We start from the raw sequence: 15,642 nt of genomic DNA on the forward strand, positions 1-15,642 counted from the left end.
GGTATATTAAAAAAAAAAAAAAAACCTGGAAGTGACAACAGAAATAATTATGATGGTACTTAAGCTCACAGGAGTGTTTTCAATTGTGTGGTATCTAATATTTACTGGACTATTGAAAGCAAATGTCTTGATGGCAGTTGTCAGCCCAAGTTTCTAGGTAGGCTTTCAGATTCCTGGTTTTTGCCAAGGAAGGGATGTGAGGAGTAACACGTTTGAGCAGGCGGTGTGACCTGCTCGTCAGGACGGCTTGCTGAACGGACACTTTGAAGGCTTCGCAGACTAAGTCATCAGACCCTGGTTTCCCTTCACTGACTGTGCCAAAACCATGCTTCTGCTCAACTATAAAAAGGAACGGTGGCCTTCCTGGGAGGATGCTAAATTGCTTGGTGAAGTTACTGTTTGGATTTTTGTTTCTTGGTTGTCTGGTGTGTTAAATGTTTCAGACAAACTTTTTCCAGGGGTATAATTCATATTGTTATAATAGACTGGGCAGGTCTCCTGTGGCACTACTGTTTATTTCAACAAGTGGCATCCTTTTTACTTTTTTTTTTTTTTCCCTGAGCTCACACCATATTCATATGTATGAATGTGTATAATCACGTTTTCAAGAACTTTGTGTTTGAGTTAGCAAAACGCAGTATTTGACAATAAATACCTTTTGAAAGTTTTTTGTGCTTGAAAAAGGGAACTGCCAGGTATTTCTGTACTTAATCCAATAATATGCTCAAACGTAAGGATGCTTGTGGTGTAAGGTTTAGTCGTACAGTTTGTAACTGTGTAATTCCTTTCTTTGTACCCTCTCAGTACTGTGAGTGAGTATATATACCCTGCATTTAAAGATACTTGCAGTGATGGGAAATGGCTGAGGTGCGTAGGTTCCTGAGGATTTTGATGCAGAAGATCATGCAAATGTTGAAATTGATTGGACTGAACTGGTAAATAGTGAGACTGTTGATTTGGGTAACTTAACTTCCCATTGCACTGAAAATTTCACACCTTATTTGCAACCAGATATTGCACAGAAGAGCAGGAAGGGCACTGATCCCAGTGAGAGCTGATTTCACTTTTACTTTTTTATAGACTTATGTTCTTGGTTTGAGGGTGTACAAGTGAGGGAAACCATCTGCTTGACGTTTGAAGTAACTGTCATCATCCTACAGCGATCAGAAGACTTGTGATTTGGAGAAAATATATCTTTTCTTGATAGTTAATGCTCCATCTGCTGCAAATCTTCTCTTTCAGATGGGAAGAGGAACTGACAAGAAGAATGAGTCTGGAATCTATGGTGGAAACCTTGCGGGAGGTAAGTTTGACGTAGTAGCTATCGAATGGTGTAGGATTTCTCCACACCTATTATGCCATTAATCATTGGAAAAGAAGTTGTCTTTTGGTTAAAAGCCCCTCTTCTAGTCACAGCAGCTGAATGCCTTGCTGTATGCTAGAGAACAGTGTTAATGTTTGGAAGCTGAAGCAGGAAGGTGATGACTTTTCTGACCGAGCGAGATGAGGGGGGTGACATGCCTTATCAGTCCTCCTGAGGTTAAGTGAGGAAGCATATGTTGCCCTGTGGCCTCTTAGTTCTTTGTGTGCTTTCTCTTGCAGGAGGCGCAGGAAGCGGAAGCTCTCCAGGAGGAGTTGAATGAAAAGATTGAGAGACTGAAAGCAGAACTTGTGGTCTTTAAGGGTCTGATGAGTGATGTAAGTATACTGGAGAGCAGAGTGGCCACCTCCCACTGCCTTTGTGAAATGTGTGTGTCATGCAAATGGCTTCATTCATAAAAAAGTTATGGTTTTAGTGAGTGCTGCTTTGTAGTTAGTATTATGGCTGCCTTTACGATCTAATGCATCAGACAGATCACCCTTCCCCCTGCTTCCTGTCTGGTCTGTGTAGAGATGCATTAACTTGCTGCTTAGCCCATAACCTGGACTCTTCCCTCCCTCCCCCATTTTCCACTGCTGGCAATGCTGGCATTCAAATCTGCAGCCATGGGAAAAAAGATAGAGAACTCACAGGTTGGGGGAAAGGGTTCAGTCACCATGCAGCAGCATGACCTACTTCTAACGAGAGGGATTTGGTTCTGAAACGTGCAGAGAAGTAATGTCAAAAAGGAATGCTATGTGTGTGTTCCTACTCCCTTCACGAAAGCCCTGAAGAGGTTAACCCAGTATGGTTCAGGTATTTGGATTTTTTCCAGTGCTGTGTCAGCCTAAGAGCTGAGATAAAATATAAAAATAATGATAAAAAACAAACAAACAAACAAAAAAACTCAGGAATTTCCTCCTGCCTTGTTTGATGCTGACTCTCCTTCAAAGCTGGGGGATGTTTTAGGCCATTACATTACCATTAGGATAATTTTGTCTTGCATTTACATACTGATCCTGTACTCTTGCAGATATCTGGAAAGGTAAACTAGGTGAACATGAAGTAAGGTGGCTTTCTCTGTAAGACTGAAGTAGTGTGCTGATGCCAGTTGTCTAATGAAGATGTCCTATTATGTACACTTATTCGGTAATTTTGTTTAGAACTGCTTCCTCCGGTCTTTACATAAGCTTGCAGAACCTGCTCCCCGATGTCAAACATACTCTCTCAGGGCCACTAGATCTGTTCATGTGAAATTTGGCAATTAGCTGTCTCTTCTTCTGATGTTTAATCAAGAATAGGTATGCTTGGTTAGAGGCAGTGTGAAAAGGAGAATTTTGTTAGGGCTGCATAGCTTGCAACTTTTTCACTGAGGGAGAAATGTTCGGTGTGTACAGAAGGGTGGTGGTGAATGCAGACATCTACTTGAGAGAAAGCATGCTGTGGGCTTTGCACATGCTGCAAGATGGAAGAGAGCCTAAGGAAAGCAGCGAGAATGCTTTTTTTTTTTTTGAATGCCACCATGTAAATATTTAGAGTAGAGAAACACAGAACATTGGCATGTGCCTGTTACCTTCCTGTTGATAAGAATCACTGCTACTTATTCAGTTGATAATACGGCATTTAGAGAGCATCATCGTTTATAGCCTCCTTTTCCTCAACCTGTTTAGAAAATAAAAACCTCCCAATGTTGTTCAAAAGAGGTTGACAGAAGCTGGAGAAGAACCCTGTCTAATATTTTAAAACAAAACCTTCTTGTTGGAAAGGGGATTTGGTACTTAGGAATACTTTGCAAAGAGTTTTTCTGTTTTTCTGGTCTAGCTATTGAAGTGGTGCTTTCCAGCAGAATGAGTTCTGTTTAGGCTGGACATCTATGTTTTTCACAGAATTATGTTACTTCATGTGGCTGCAGGAGTACTTACTGTCTGAGTAGGAGTATCTCTTCTAAATTATGTTTATAATTACTGCCCAGAGTGAAGCAAAACAAAATGCTTTTCATGTAGAATTTTTTTTCCAGGCTGCAAGTCAGGTTAATGCCAATTTGGATATTATTTTCTCCGTCACAAGCTTTTGTGGATCTCTTTAGATCCAGTCTTGATTTTATGTTTCATGGTAGGTGTGAAGTTGTTGTGTTGCCTGGATTGTGTTTTGAAAGCAACTTCTCCTTGCAGGCATAGTTTTTCTGTCTGAAGCTGGGGGAGTATGGACTACTCATCAGGTTTTAGATTTTTCTGTTCAACACATGCTCAACAGGTTTTTATCTCCTTCATTTTTAAAGCTTTATTGACCCATAGAAAAGTTCACTTTTGCCACGCATAGAAGTTGTTTTGGGGCGGGTATAGGTTTTTCTGTGGCAAATCGCTGAGCTGAAATTTCACTGGAAATGGATATGAACATTAATTCTGTTAGCTATTTAGTCTGTTTAGACTGTCCATGTACTGCCTTTCCTGGAGAACAAGACATGATATTGTTTAAGAATGGTATGCCCTGGGGTTAGAGAGATACTGTGGGGTATCTCTGCTTTCCTGAACTGTATAATAATAGAAGATAATCACTGCTGTCCTTCCTGCAGCCCATGACAGACCTGGACACAAAGATTCAAGAAAAGGCCATGAAGGTGGACATGGACATCTGTCGGCGAATCGATATCACAGCCAAGCTGTGTGATGTAGCGCAGCAGCGCAACTCTGAAGACGTTTCCAAGATATTCCAGGTGATTAGGCTGGGAATTTTCCATAGGATAGGACAAGTAGTAATGGGTCAAGAGGGAGCAGTGTTGAGAAGTGTGGTCCAGGTCACTTGCTTTTTTTTCTTCTTTTTTTTGAAATTTCTTTGTATAGATATGTTTTCTTCTTTCTTCGTGTTGGAGTGTAGCTCTCTTCTGCAGAAGCTGCTGTAGTATTACAAGCACAAAATTTAGAGAGTTTAAAAAAAAGAAATTTGAGGATCTTTAAGATATACTGCTAGTCTGACCCTAGTCTGCAATGAATGCAGGGGGGAAAAAAGCATTCCAGGGCCTAGGTTTGTATAAATGGCTTCCTCTTCGTAAGTGAGAGGTGGTAAGCTTGTAGAACTGTCATCTGAATGTTCTTATTTCTGGCTCAAGCTCCACAGCCAGAAATAATGCTTCTGTGGTGGTGAGTTATGATTGCTTTGTGAGACCAGAGACTCTAGTTGCTTTCCTTGAGCTCCATGGTGCTAGTAGGAAAAGTCATTTAATTTTCTCCTGAAGTAAGCAGTTACAGCTCTGTGTAGAGCAAACGTGTAACTCCCAATGTGGTTTGTCTTGTGTCATACCTGCACTATCAATGTGATTACCCCAGCTTCCTTCCACTTTGGTCTGAGTGTTGCATTCAGTCTCTGAATAAGTCCAATGCTTTTCTCTGTATAGTGATGCCATATAGTGTGCTAAATGCCATACCAAAACACTGTAAATACACTTGTGGTCTCCACTGGTTGTGCATTTTGGCGGTGGTGAAACTGCCTAAATGTTTGGAGGCTTTTTTCAAAAAGCCAGAAAGATTCAAATCTCCTGTCTGGAGACAATTTTTCTAGCACATTGAGCCAGTGCTTTGTGCCAGTGGTTCCTTCTTGTCTCTGAGTAGAATTGCTTTGTCTTTCTGCTCAAAAGTAACTGCAAAGTGCACTTTTGGTCAAGCATGCAGTGGTTAAAATGATCAGCAGGCAAGGAGAACAATACCACTAAGGGATGGCTCACATACCAATTAGAGGAAAAGCTACAGTAGGCTGGGAGCAGACTGTGCGTTTGTGACTCTGGTACCATCTGTAAACTGCTGTGAATATCTTTTACATTAACAATCCTCAGCTGACGAAATGATCCTCTGTGCCCTGTGTAGGGCTGTCCCTTGAATTCTCTGCACATCTGCAGATTTCATTTCCTTTGAGGTCGTCCAGGAATTTTCATGGTTCAGTTAATCCTTCTTCTTGCTCTGAAGACTAGCGGTCTGGCTCTGCTTATGGGGTGGGAATGACCCTGAAATAAAGACTATCCAAAAAGGTTTCTTGTCTGTTCTTCATGGTTGTTCAGCATGGGAGCAACAGCCTGTGGTGGTGGCAGGAGAGGGAGAGTTCTGTCATTGCTCTCAAGCCTGCTGCCTGGGCGCTCCTGCCAGCTTATGCTTTTACCCTGTATCATTCTAACCTCTGCATGTTCTCTGGTAGGTCGTAGACTGTTGTTAGTGAACAGACAGATGTCTGTAGAGCGCTGGCAGCCTGCAGCTTGCTTTGCTCTTTGCCATTTTTGAACTGCTTTCTTGTGCTCTGTGTTCACCACTCACTAACAGATGCAATTCCTGTCTCGAATACATGCTATCCCTGAATTGCCTGGGAGCTGATGAGCAGTTATATTCACCCAAATGTAATGCCTCTCCTTTTTTTATTTCCGCCACTCATGGCGCAGCATCTCCAATGAGCCTTCAGTTACTACTCTTCTCTTCAATTAAGGTGGCTTCCAAGAAGAAAGAACGAAAACTTGCGTCTGATGATGACCTCTCTGAACAGGATGCAGACAATGGCAGGTTCTCTGATGATGAGGTCAGCTGCTCTTTGAACATCACGGATGAAATGAAGCGTATGTTTAATCAGCTGTGAGTATTGTGGAGAATATGGCGAAAACTATCTGAAATGCAGACAATCCCAGAACTCGAGTTACTTCTGTAGGCTTTCAGAAACTTTTTTCTACCACCCAGTATTCTGTGAGTTAAGCCTGAACTGTCAGCATTGTTCGTACTCAAAAGTTTATTAGAAGTTCAAATAAAATTACCAAATTGTTTTTTTTTTATTCCTCCCTTAGGTAGGGAGAGCTATAAAGAATATAAAAATAAAACTTAACGTTCATACTTTGTTAGCTGGTAACTAGCAAAAGATGACACATTTAAAGAAAAAGGTACAAAACTTGAGTCTATGTTAGCTGTATGTTTGGCTAAATATTCATTTTTAGAGTTTTAGAAAGAATCTTGCTGCGGTTTAGTCTGGATGCAATTTGGCAATGTTGTAACTGTATGCTCAATTCAAAACTAATTCAAACTTCTCAGAGAAGTTAATGATTTTTTCAATTCAGCTGCAGGCAAATGGCAGTGCTGGATGTGTCCAGAAGATCAGTTGTAGCAGTGGATGACAGTTTATAGATTCCAAGAAATGTCAGTGTTGTAAACCTTGCTGTAAGGTCTCTTCTTCTGGATTGGAAGAATCTCAATTTATTTTGCCTAAAGTTTTACCCAGAATGGGAGTGTTAGGAAGCTTGTGGCAGGCAAGAAGAGACTCTCTGCACCTTGCCGTTACAGAAAGCAATTAAGGAAGCTAGTTGGCGGTATGCCCTGCTGTTCTCCTGCTTGAGAAATGATGAAGATGGCCACAGGCTAGTCAGAGTTCTGAGGGTCTCTGACGCTTTCTTTTGGCAAAGGGAACCCCAGCCAGTGCCTTAGGTCTGATTTCTCTCGCATTTGAATGTGTGTCTGTGTGTCTCTTCTGCCAACTTTCCTAGTGACTGTGCTGGGAGAGGAAAGAATTCCCAGTGCTTTCCCGCACACCATAGGACAGTATTTAATGTGTAGGAGTATATAAGACATTCTCTAAGGAGCACTAGATCCAGTTGTCAGCTGTTGCCAAATTCTGGTTTCAGGCCATTTGTCCCTTTTCCCTCTATTTTGCCCAAATAATGCAGGTAATTCTTCATGTCAGGACTTCTGTTTTAGATGGCCTAGCACTTACTCAGGGTAATAAATACATATTTTTAACTTCTTCACAGTTAAAATTCAGTGTGACAGCACATAGAGTATAGATCTTTTAGAAAAGCAAGAGACTGAAGTTTAGTCATTGGGTTGGTAATGTATTTAATTTTTAGTTTTGCTTTTAAACCTGTCCTGTCATACCTAGTTTTTATTGGTCCTTCTAGTGATGTGCTTCTCTCTTGGTCTATTTGGCATGTGGTGCTGCAGGAATTTTGTTGTTATGTTCAGATAGGGTTGATTTTGAACAATGTTTGTGGCTTATTGAAAAAGGCATGCTTCTAAATAATTCTGGGTTTTGGGTCTTTGTCATGTAGAAGGTAGTTATAAATAGCTGGCCTCGTGAACAGAAAACAGATGCAACTTGGACCTGTAATGATGACCTTAACATGTAAGCATCAAGCAGTAAAAAGTCAAAATGCAGTCAGTGTTGAACAAAGTGTCTGAAAAAAGCAGCAGTCAGAACTGTGAGTCTGCACTCTGACAAGGATAGTTTTTGCAAATGATCTGATTTGAAGAAATTGAATTGCAAAAGGCAGAATCATATGTGTCCAAAATCTTTATTTTATTATTTTGTCAAGTTGTGTTTAGACAAATAGACTTATCTCTTTTGCCAAGCTCTTCAGCCTCCTAAATATGATGTTGCCTGACTGAGATGTTATCTGCTTAAAAGGAAGTGAACTAAAGAAACAAAAATGCATCAGCCAGAAATTAGCAGACTACTGCTGCAAGCAACTTCAGATTTTTGTCAGACCTCCTTAACGAGGACAAGAAGCAGCTACTAGTGTTTCTCTCATCTGCTGTTCAAACCAAGAGGGACTTGAGTGCCTTTGGAAACTTTTTCCTTTATTGCACAACTAACTGTACTAAAGGAGCTTGACCAAATAACAGTGTTAAAGGTCACTTCTGCTACTGGTTTTTCTCAGTCTTAAGTGGCTTTAGTGGTATCTTTTGTTGTTCAATTCAATAATATGTACTTACGTTCACTTGTGCATCGTTTTTGGGTTCAGCTTTTTCTTAGTTATTTTTCAAACTGATGTTTGTAAGTGTTGCAGTGAAAATCATTGGCTAAACTTCAGCAAGAAAATCAGCAGGGAGTCTTCTAGTGGCTGTTTCCTGTGTAATTCCCCAAACTGTGGTCGGGTTCCTTTTCCCATGGATAAAAAGAATAGATTAAAATGCTTTTGTGGTTTTTGCAAACAAGGGAAACTAACGAGCAGCACCATCTGCAGGACAGAACTAGGAACGGGGAATGCTAACAAGGATCTCTCTTACTCTGCTTTGGAGTGGCAAAGAGCCCAGGAGTAAGTGACTTGCAGACAGTGGCAAAGCCTGTTTTAAAAATATTTAATGACTTTCAGCTGCTTTGTCTTCTCTATTCAATTCTTGTAACCCCTTTTTTCTTCTAGAACGTTAAATTAAGGACTGAAGGGGTTAGGGCTGGAGCTGTTTACACTAATGCTTTTTCTGTTACCTTAACAGTCGTGAGACATTTGATTTTGATGATGACTGTGATAGTTTAACGTGGGAGGAGAATGAAGAAACATTGCTTCTTTGGGAAGACTTCACAAACTGCAATCCTTCAATTGACCTCCAAGGAGAGGTGAGTTTATTTCAGTTTCTTCTCAAATTGTTCTGTTAAAAAATTGTATCCCTCAGCTGCTCTTTTAGCCATTTGAGCCTCTAGATTTTTGACTGGTGATCTAGTCTGCTGTGAAAACTTGCTTTAATTTTAAAATCCTCTTAGTGCTTTCTCTCTGGTTGCTTTTCAGTCTGTGCAATGAGTTTATTTACCAAACTTAATGTCTTCTGCTTCTTTAAACTGAGTATTTAGAAATGGCAGGCATCAAAAGATCTAAGGCACCTAGCTGTTGTAGGATCATCAGGCAATCTGTCACCCTGACCAGTGGGTTATCTAAAGCCCTATATCTTCCATGCAGCATCTTGCTTTCTCCGTAGATGATCATTCACACTTTAACTGTCAAAATGTCACACATGGTGTGCACGGTATTGCACCTCCTTTCCTGTGGGGAGAAAAATAAACTTAGTGTGGTCTGTGTGATAATAAAGTACGTACAGCCTGTCGCAAACAAAGAAGCTGTGGCTGTGGGACTGCGTAAGGCCCTAGGTATCTTCTGAATCTTGTGCTTCCATCTTTCCAGTCAATAGGAATCTCCTGATGCTGGTGGATAATAAACAGCTTGCTTTTAATCCTTAAGATCCCACACAAAGTAAGCTAATGGCTGCATGCTGCCTCATTCAGTGACTCCTGAGCCTTTTTAAGCAGGCCTAAAGAGAGATTGAAATGGCAAGGTCTGGCTTTGTGCAGGCAGTCTTAAATGTGATGCTATTATTGCATTACTGAGCAGCATGACAGCAGTAGGTAGGCAATAATCCTACCTTCTCCCATCATTGATATACTATAAAGATGCTGAAGCAGCAGTCTCCTGAATATTGTCTTGTGTTGACTGCCAGGGGTGTGTTAATTTACATCTTCCCATTTGTGTATCATCTGGCATACCCTGAAACTGCGAAGATTATTTAAAAGTGCTAGGACTGCAGAAAGCAGCATACTTAGCTGTATGTCATCTTTTGAGCAGGGAGAGTGGCAGAATGATAATGTGTAGCCATGTGCTGGAATTAGTGACAGATTTATTTGCATATACCCGTGTGTGCATGTTTAAGCACAGCTATCAGAGGAATATTGCCGAACACAGACCTTCCATGCAAAAACTCTAAAGGTTTTAAGAAGCTTAAATCCTTCTAAATGAAAATTATACAAGGAAAGGGTAGATTTGTCTTGTAGATGGAGATTCAGAATAAAGACGGCTCCGTCTGTGCCTGGTCTTTAACATAGTCCTTTACATGCCTGAATCTTCCTTCCACTGGCTTTATTCCTTTCAAGTTCTTATGTGGTGCTGTAGCCACCTTCTTTTATGACCTTTCTCCTTGAAGCGGTTCTGCATATAAAAGGATAAGTGGAATGATTCTTGTAACTATAGGCTGGTTATCCTGACGTTGATCCCAGGTATGATCCTGATAAAGCTGCTGCAGCTGTGGTCAAAGAATGGTAACAAAATAAATGCTCATCAGTGCATTTGTGATAAATTGATGCTTTTTTTTTTTTTTTTTTTTTTTTTTTTTTGAAAAGGGAGGTAGGTAATAACCTGAAAGAGAACAGTGACATTGGTAAACTGGAAAACAGTCTTTTAGTCTCTTTGTGGCAGCATGAAATAATGCTGTATGTTTTGTAGCCTGGACTATACTGTGAATCCAAAGTAATGATGACAAGGGAGTTGTTGTCTGACAGGATGCTTCCTTTAGGATGCAACATGTTCTTAAGTGCAATATTTTCCTTGTTAGTGTGCTGGAGTGAGCTTAATTTATCTAGCATTTAAGGAAAGAATTTTAATAGGCATGTAGAGTATATGTGTGAGATGATGGAGTAAATGCATGTAGAGTATATGTGTGAGATGATGGAAATGGAAAGGTCTGGAGAGTAGTAGTGTGTAATCAGAAAATAAGAATTCCAGTACAATGCTGTAAGTGGTCGATGGTCGATACAAAGAAAAAAAAAAATCAAGTTGCATGCCTGGAGAGCAGCAATTACAATCTAATTTAAGCATGATCAGACTGAAAGGTTCAGTAATTGCAGCTTTTTGGTTCTTTGGCATGTGTCAGGTATTCATTTAACTGCTGGAGTCTTGATCTGTAGGTTCCTTGATCAGATAAAATATCTTCCCTCATATGCCAGTTTTAAGAAGCAGTGTATTCCTTGTCTGCATAACCATGTATTAAAAAACACACCTTTGCATGAAAGCACAAGAACTTGGATTTCTGAGTGAGGCTAAATGAGAAAAATCTGTGTGCTCCATGTTAGTTTCTTGACAATTCTTTGTGTCTCAATTTGCTCTGCAGGAAGAAAACCTGGGAAACCTGATCCATGAAACAGAGTCTTTCTTTAAAACAAGAGACAAGGAATACCAAGAAACAATAGGGCAGATAGAGGTAAGGAAGTGATTCATGACAAAATAAATAATTACTAGTGAATAAAAACATGTGAGGTATTCTGGTCCAGTAGGCTTTTATGTATGTGTACACGTGCACAAATGGGAAAGGTGGAATGTGTATCTATAACAAGAGGGCAAAGCTATTTTCCTTAGAGACATGCTAGGATTTTTTTTCTAAATACTGTTCTCTGTACAGCGCTACTGTTAACCAAGCATAAATCTAACTGGTAGTAGAGGAAACTTTGAAACAAAGAGAATAAATGTGCTGTTTTTTCCCCTTTTTGTCTTGCATCCACACCATCACACTGGGAAATGTTTCACAGGAAATGGCCTCAGAGGTTGCCAGACACAACAGCTGTAGCTTCTCACAGTCTTTGCCTTGTCTAGAATATGTTTTCACTAATTACTGCATGTTGACAAACATGATGCCAAGCAGCAAAAAAAGAGCTGTTTAAAAACAGTGTTGCACTCTGATTAAAATACATTTCATAAGCTGATGAATACACTTGTAGCACACAACACTCTGAAGTTAAGGGTATGCTGTGCAGGCATTCTGGATTAGCTCTGGGCAGCTTTATTATCCCCACCAGTGAGTAAAGTTGAGTGAGGCTGGAAGAAGCTGCTAGCAACTCACCTTAGACTGATCACTTTCTTTTCTTACAGCTGGAATTGGCCACAGCCAAGAGTGATATGAACCGCCACCTTCATGAATATATGGAAATGTGTAGTATGAAAAGGGGCCTGGATGTACAAATGGAAACCTGTCGTAGGCTTATCAAAGGTTCAGCTGACAGGTAGTAAAATATTACCACGCTGCCTGGGGTGTCCTTCAAGAATTTATTTTGCTCTTGTTTCCTGTCAAGGTGTTTAAAAGCAGAAGCATAATTTTGTCCTAAAGCTTTGTCCTTTAGATACATGTAATCTCGTCTTGTTCAGGGACAAATGCCAGTCTTCAATAGATCACTGCAGTAGTATATAATTTTCTATGCTCAGTAACAGTTCTAAGGATTCAACAGCTGTTGTCACCAGTAGTACTGGCAGTATAAATGGAGTCATCTCTTCTCTGTTTGTGATGGATGGTTGTTCTTAAGGTCATAGATCTAGAACTCTAAAAAGACCAAAAAAAAAAGTCTTGACTAGACTTGTATGAAGAGCATGTTTTTAAATCCTGTGTGTGGAACACATTTTTTATATACCATGAGGGATTTTTTTGTGTATCTTGCTCACCCACATTTAAAACCATCCTGGCTTTAAAAAAAAAAAAAAAAAAAAAAAAAGAGAGAGAGAATAAACATTTTTGAGTTTTCAAGAGTGTATGTACTGTAGATGATCAAGGTTTCTGTAGGATATTCATTGAACTTAATTTCTGTTTCCCCTGTCTGTAAAGCTAGAACAGCCTTTATGTTTGTATAGGAGATGGTGTGTTGGGGGGGTGGCAGCATGCAGTGTGTTCAAGCTTACTATTGATATTTGCTTCAAAACAGATAAGTTAAGAATACCCTTTATTACTATTAAAATGTTTTAGGGAGTGTCAGTGACTATTTCCTTTAAAGGTCTCATTTTTGTCTGTCAGTGGCATTTCTTTTTTGTCTAAACCTTTCTCTGCATTTTCTGCAGAAATTCTCCATCTCCCAGCTCTGTAGCCAGCAGCGACTCAGGAAACACAGATGAAATTCAGGACGAGTTGGACAGAGAGGCGGATGTGGAGCCCATGGTCAGCTGATACGTAGTTGGAGCATTCCAGTGAAAGGGAAGATGCAAGCAAAGATTAAAAAACAACACACACTGATGGGGGGAGAAAAAAAGTAATAGACTTGTAAGCCCCTGCACAGGGCTTCTAATGACTCATTCCTACACGCATCCCTATCCCACCCAAGGATTGGTGCTGTCAATTTCTATCGTTACACAATTCACAAATGCAGAGTCCTGTAAGAAAACGTGTTTTAATTGTGCCTTTGCCCCAAGCTGAGCCACTTTGAGCTCCAGTGGAATATAAATAGCAGGTGTTTTTATATTATATATATATATAAATATATATTAAAAGATATATCTGGTAGCAGCAGAGAATGGTGCTGCAAAGGCTCTGATATTTCAATAAGCTTATGGTTTTATTGAACTGCTGCACTGATTGGCAAAAGGAACACTGGCAAACTGAGTACTAAACCTAAGACAATTATGGTATAATTACCAATGGCTGGCATAAAATAAGAATGCCTCCAAATTGATCTGTAAACATTTAAAAATAATACCGGGTTTAGAGGCAGCTTTTAGGATTAAGCAGTCATACAATATTGAAAGGAATTTCTTCATTCCACCTTTCTGGGTGAAGAAGACTTTGAGACTCATATAAGCTTTCTTTCAGACTCCAGAATCTGAAGAAGCAGGTCTCAGCTTGGTGGCAAAGCAGGTGGATGAGGGAGGGTTCGGTGGGATGGGACTATCACTGATAAACTACTATGCAAAAAAAACAAAAGCGCGCCTTATTTGTATGGAATGTTTGGTCCCTGCTGGGCTATAGTTATCTCTTGGGGAAAGGAAAGCTCAAAACACGTTTGCACAAGTTACCTGTAGAGCTTCTTTTGAGGAGTACATTGTCTTGTTACAATGCCTTTGTTTCCAGTGATTGGATTAAGAGGGGAATCAGCCCTTCAGTTCCCAAGTTGTTTTGTGTTTTCTTTTTTTCAGGATGTTTTTTTAAACCATAGTGTTTGCAGATTTTACTTTGCTGACAGGGAGATAGCTCCATTTTATGCTGCTTTCATGATGGCTAGAGTGGGCTAGCATCAGGATAAACTGACATGCTGTGCTGTAGATTTGGGCTTGAGACATGACATTGAGAGAGTTCCAGACCACTTTTCTTCAGCAAAGCTGAACATTAGAAAATACTGTAATCCTTTTTAGGGCGTAGTAAAATCAATCCCAAACTACTGCAGCCCTAGAACTATGGAAGAACAGCCATGTGCTTTCTCTGTGAGAAAGTGAGAAGACCTAGGCTTTATCAATCTGTCTATATTTTTAAACAGGAGAAGGCAGCGTCAAAAGTCTGATTGGTACTTGAGGAAACTCTCTGGTGTCATCAAGCTGTTTGTGGTTATTAGTAGGATTTGTAGCATCTCAGCCAGGTAAAAACAGGGTATAAACCTAAGCCAATACTTTTTTTTTGTTTGTATTTTAGAGCAAGATTGCAAGTGCAGTTAATACTGCCTAAAGGTAACTGTGTAGTTAACTAGCAGTTGCAAGACTTGAGGAGTAAATACCAATTGTATTTTTTAACCTGCCAGAAATCTTAGAAACTGTTACGTAGGAGCAGTGCTAGGACTGGACAGGGGAATATCAGATTTAAGCATCCTCTCAGTGTTAGGTAAAGCTAGAGGGGCCAATCTTTTATCTTCCTGAGCGTTGTTTCCAAGCCTCTCTTATTTATTGATCTGAATCAGCAGGGCTGCATTGTAAACAAATAGCCAGTATAGATCAGTACTGCTTTCTTCCAAAAAGAGCACGAGTGTTTCAGCAAATGGCGCATTCCTGGGCAGAAAATCTCTCTCCATCTTGCACAGCTATGCAGAGGGCAGGACCTCGGAGGGTTTCTGCTCACACTGTAACTGCGGGTACAGTAATGTCTTTTCAGTTTGGGTTTTGTTTGTTTCTGCATGGAGTTTCATTGCTGTTTAGATCAGTCTCCCACTATCGTGTGATGGTGCTTTTAGGCCATGTGAATTAAATGGGCCCTCAGTCTTTCAGTGAGGAGAATTACTGGGATGATCCATTTGGATTCATAATTTGAGCATCAGTGGCGTCTGTCCAAGGTTATTCTTGTCATTCCCTTACTGACTGAAATACTCAGAGCAGTTATTCATAGAGTAGTAAGCAACTTCTTGGTTCTTGTGGTGTTAGTTAGGGGCTTTTTCAAAGCCTGTAGATAATTTTTCTCTGAAAAAGAAACCTTATTCCAAAGTGCTCATTCCTATTATCTCTTAGGTGGCCAAAGTGGTAAGTGTCACGTTCGCTAGGGCTGCAAGTTTTGGGGTGGGAGGGTGGGGGCAAGAAATGCCAGATGTGATATTTTTGTGAGGGGGCTGGGACTGCATGTTTTCAATAAAGTACTCTTAAGGTTTCCAAGCCTGTATGAAGCTGCTAAATATGTAGTTTCTCACGAGGCTGAGAAACCATGAAACCATCTGCCAAAGCTGAATGTCTGTAATGCTTTAGTGACTTTGGTGGAGGCATTGTTAAGCAATCTACTTGCACAGTGAGTCAGCCTTGTTGGAGGCTGTCGTTTGGCTGTCCTCAAATTATGAAATGCTCTTTGGTACTAGAGAAACTGAGCAATTTAAATGACTGTCCGGCTTAGCTGCTGTTTTTTATAACTTTTTTTTTTAAACTCAGTGACCTAGTAGGAAAAAGGCTGAGTGTTCTTGAAATGAAGCTAGTAGCTGGCATGTTGAGGTGGGAAAGGATATCCTCAGTTTGACAGTGGGGGAGCCAGAGGAAGCAGATAGCTTGTTTCAACAGCTAAATTTCTGTA

General features: G+C 40.2%; 1 protein-coding gene across 1 annotated transcript in view; it reads left to right on the forward strand.

The window, feature by feature from the left end:
- IFFO2 (intermediate filament family orphan 2) overlaps window positions 1-15,112 on the forward strand; it is a 39,703-nt gene extending 24,591 nt beyond the window's left edge. The window contains exons 2-9 of the mRNA XM_082776715.1: window positions 1,243-1,303; window positions 1,603-1,698; window positions 3,933-4,073; window positions 5,825-5,967; window positions 8,590-8,710; window positions 11,026-11,115; window positions 11,781-11,911; window positions 12,735-15,112. Of these exons, the coding sequence (XP_082632841.1) occupies window positions 1,243-1,303; window positions 1,603-1,698; window positions 3,933-4,073; window positions 5,825-5,967; window positions 8,590-8,710; window positions 11,026-11,115; window positions 11,781-11,911; window positions 12,735-12,840 (889 nt within the window). The 3' untranslated portion in view covers window positions 12,841-15,112. The remainder of the gene's footprint in view (window positions 1-1,242; window positions 1,304-1,602; window positions 1,699-3,932; window positions 4,074-5,824; window positions 5,968-8,589; window positions 8,711-11,025; window positions 11,116-11,780; window positions 11,912-12,734) is intronic.
- The last annotated feature ends 530 nt before the right edge of the window (window positions 15,113-15,642 follow it).

Source organism: Aythya marila (genome assembly GCF_965140915.1).
Source record: "Aythya marila genome assembly, chromosome: 21".
Classification (NCBI taxonomy): domain Eukaryota; kingdom Metazoa; phylum Chordata; class Aves; order Anseriformes; family Anatidae; genus Aythya; species Aythya marila.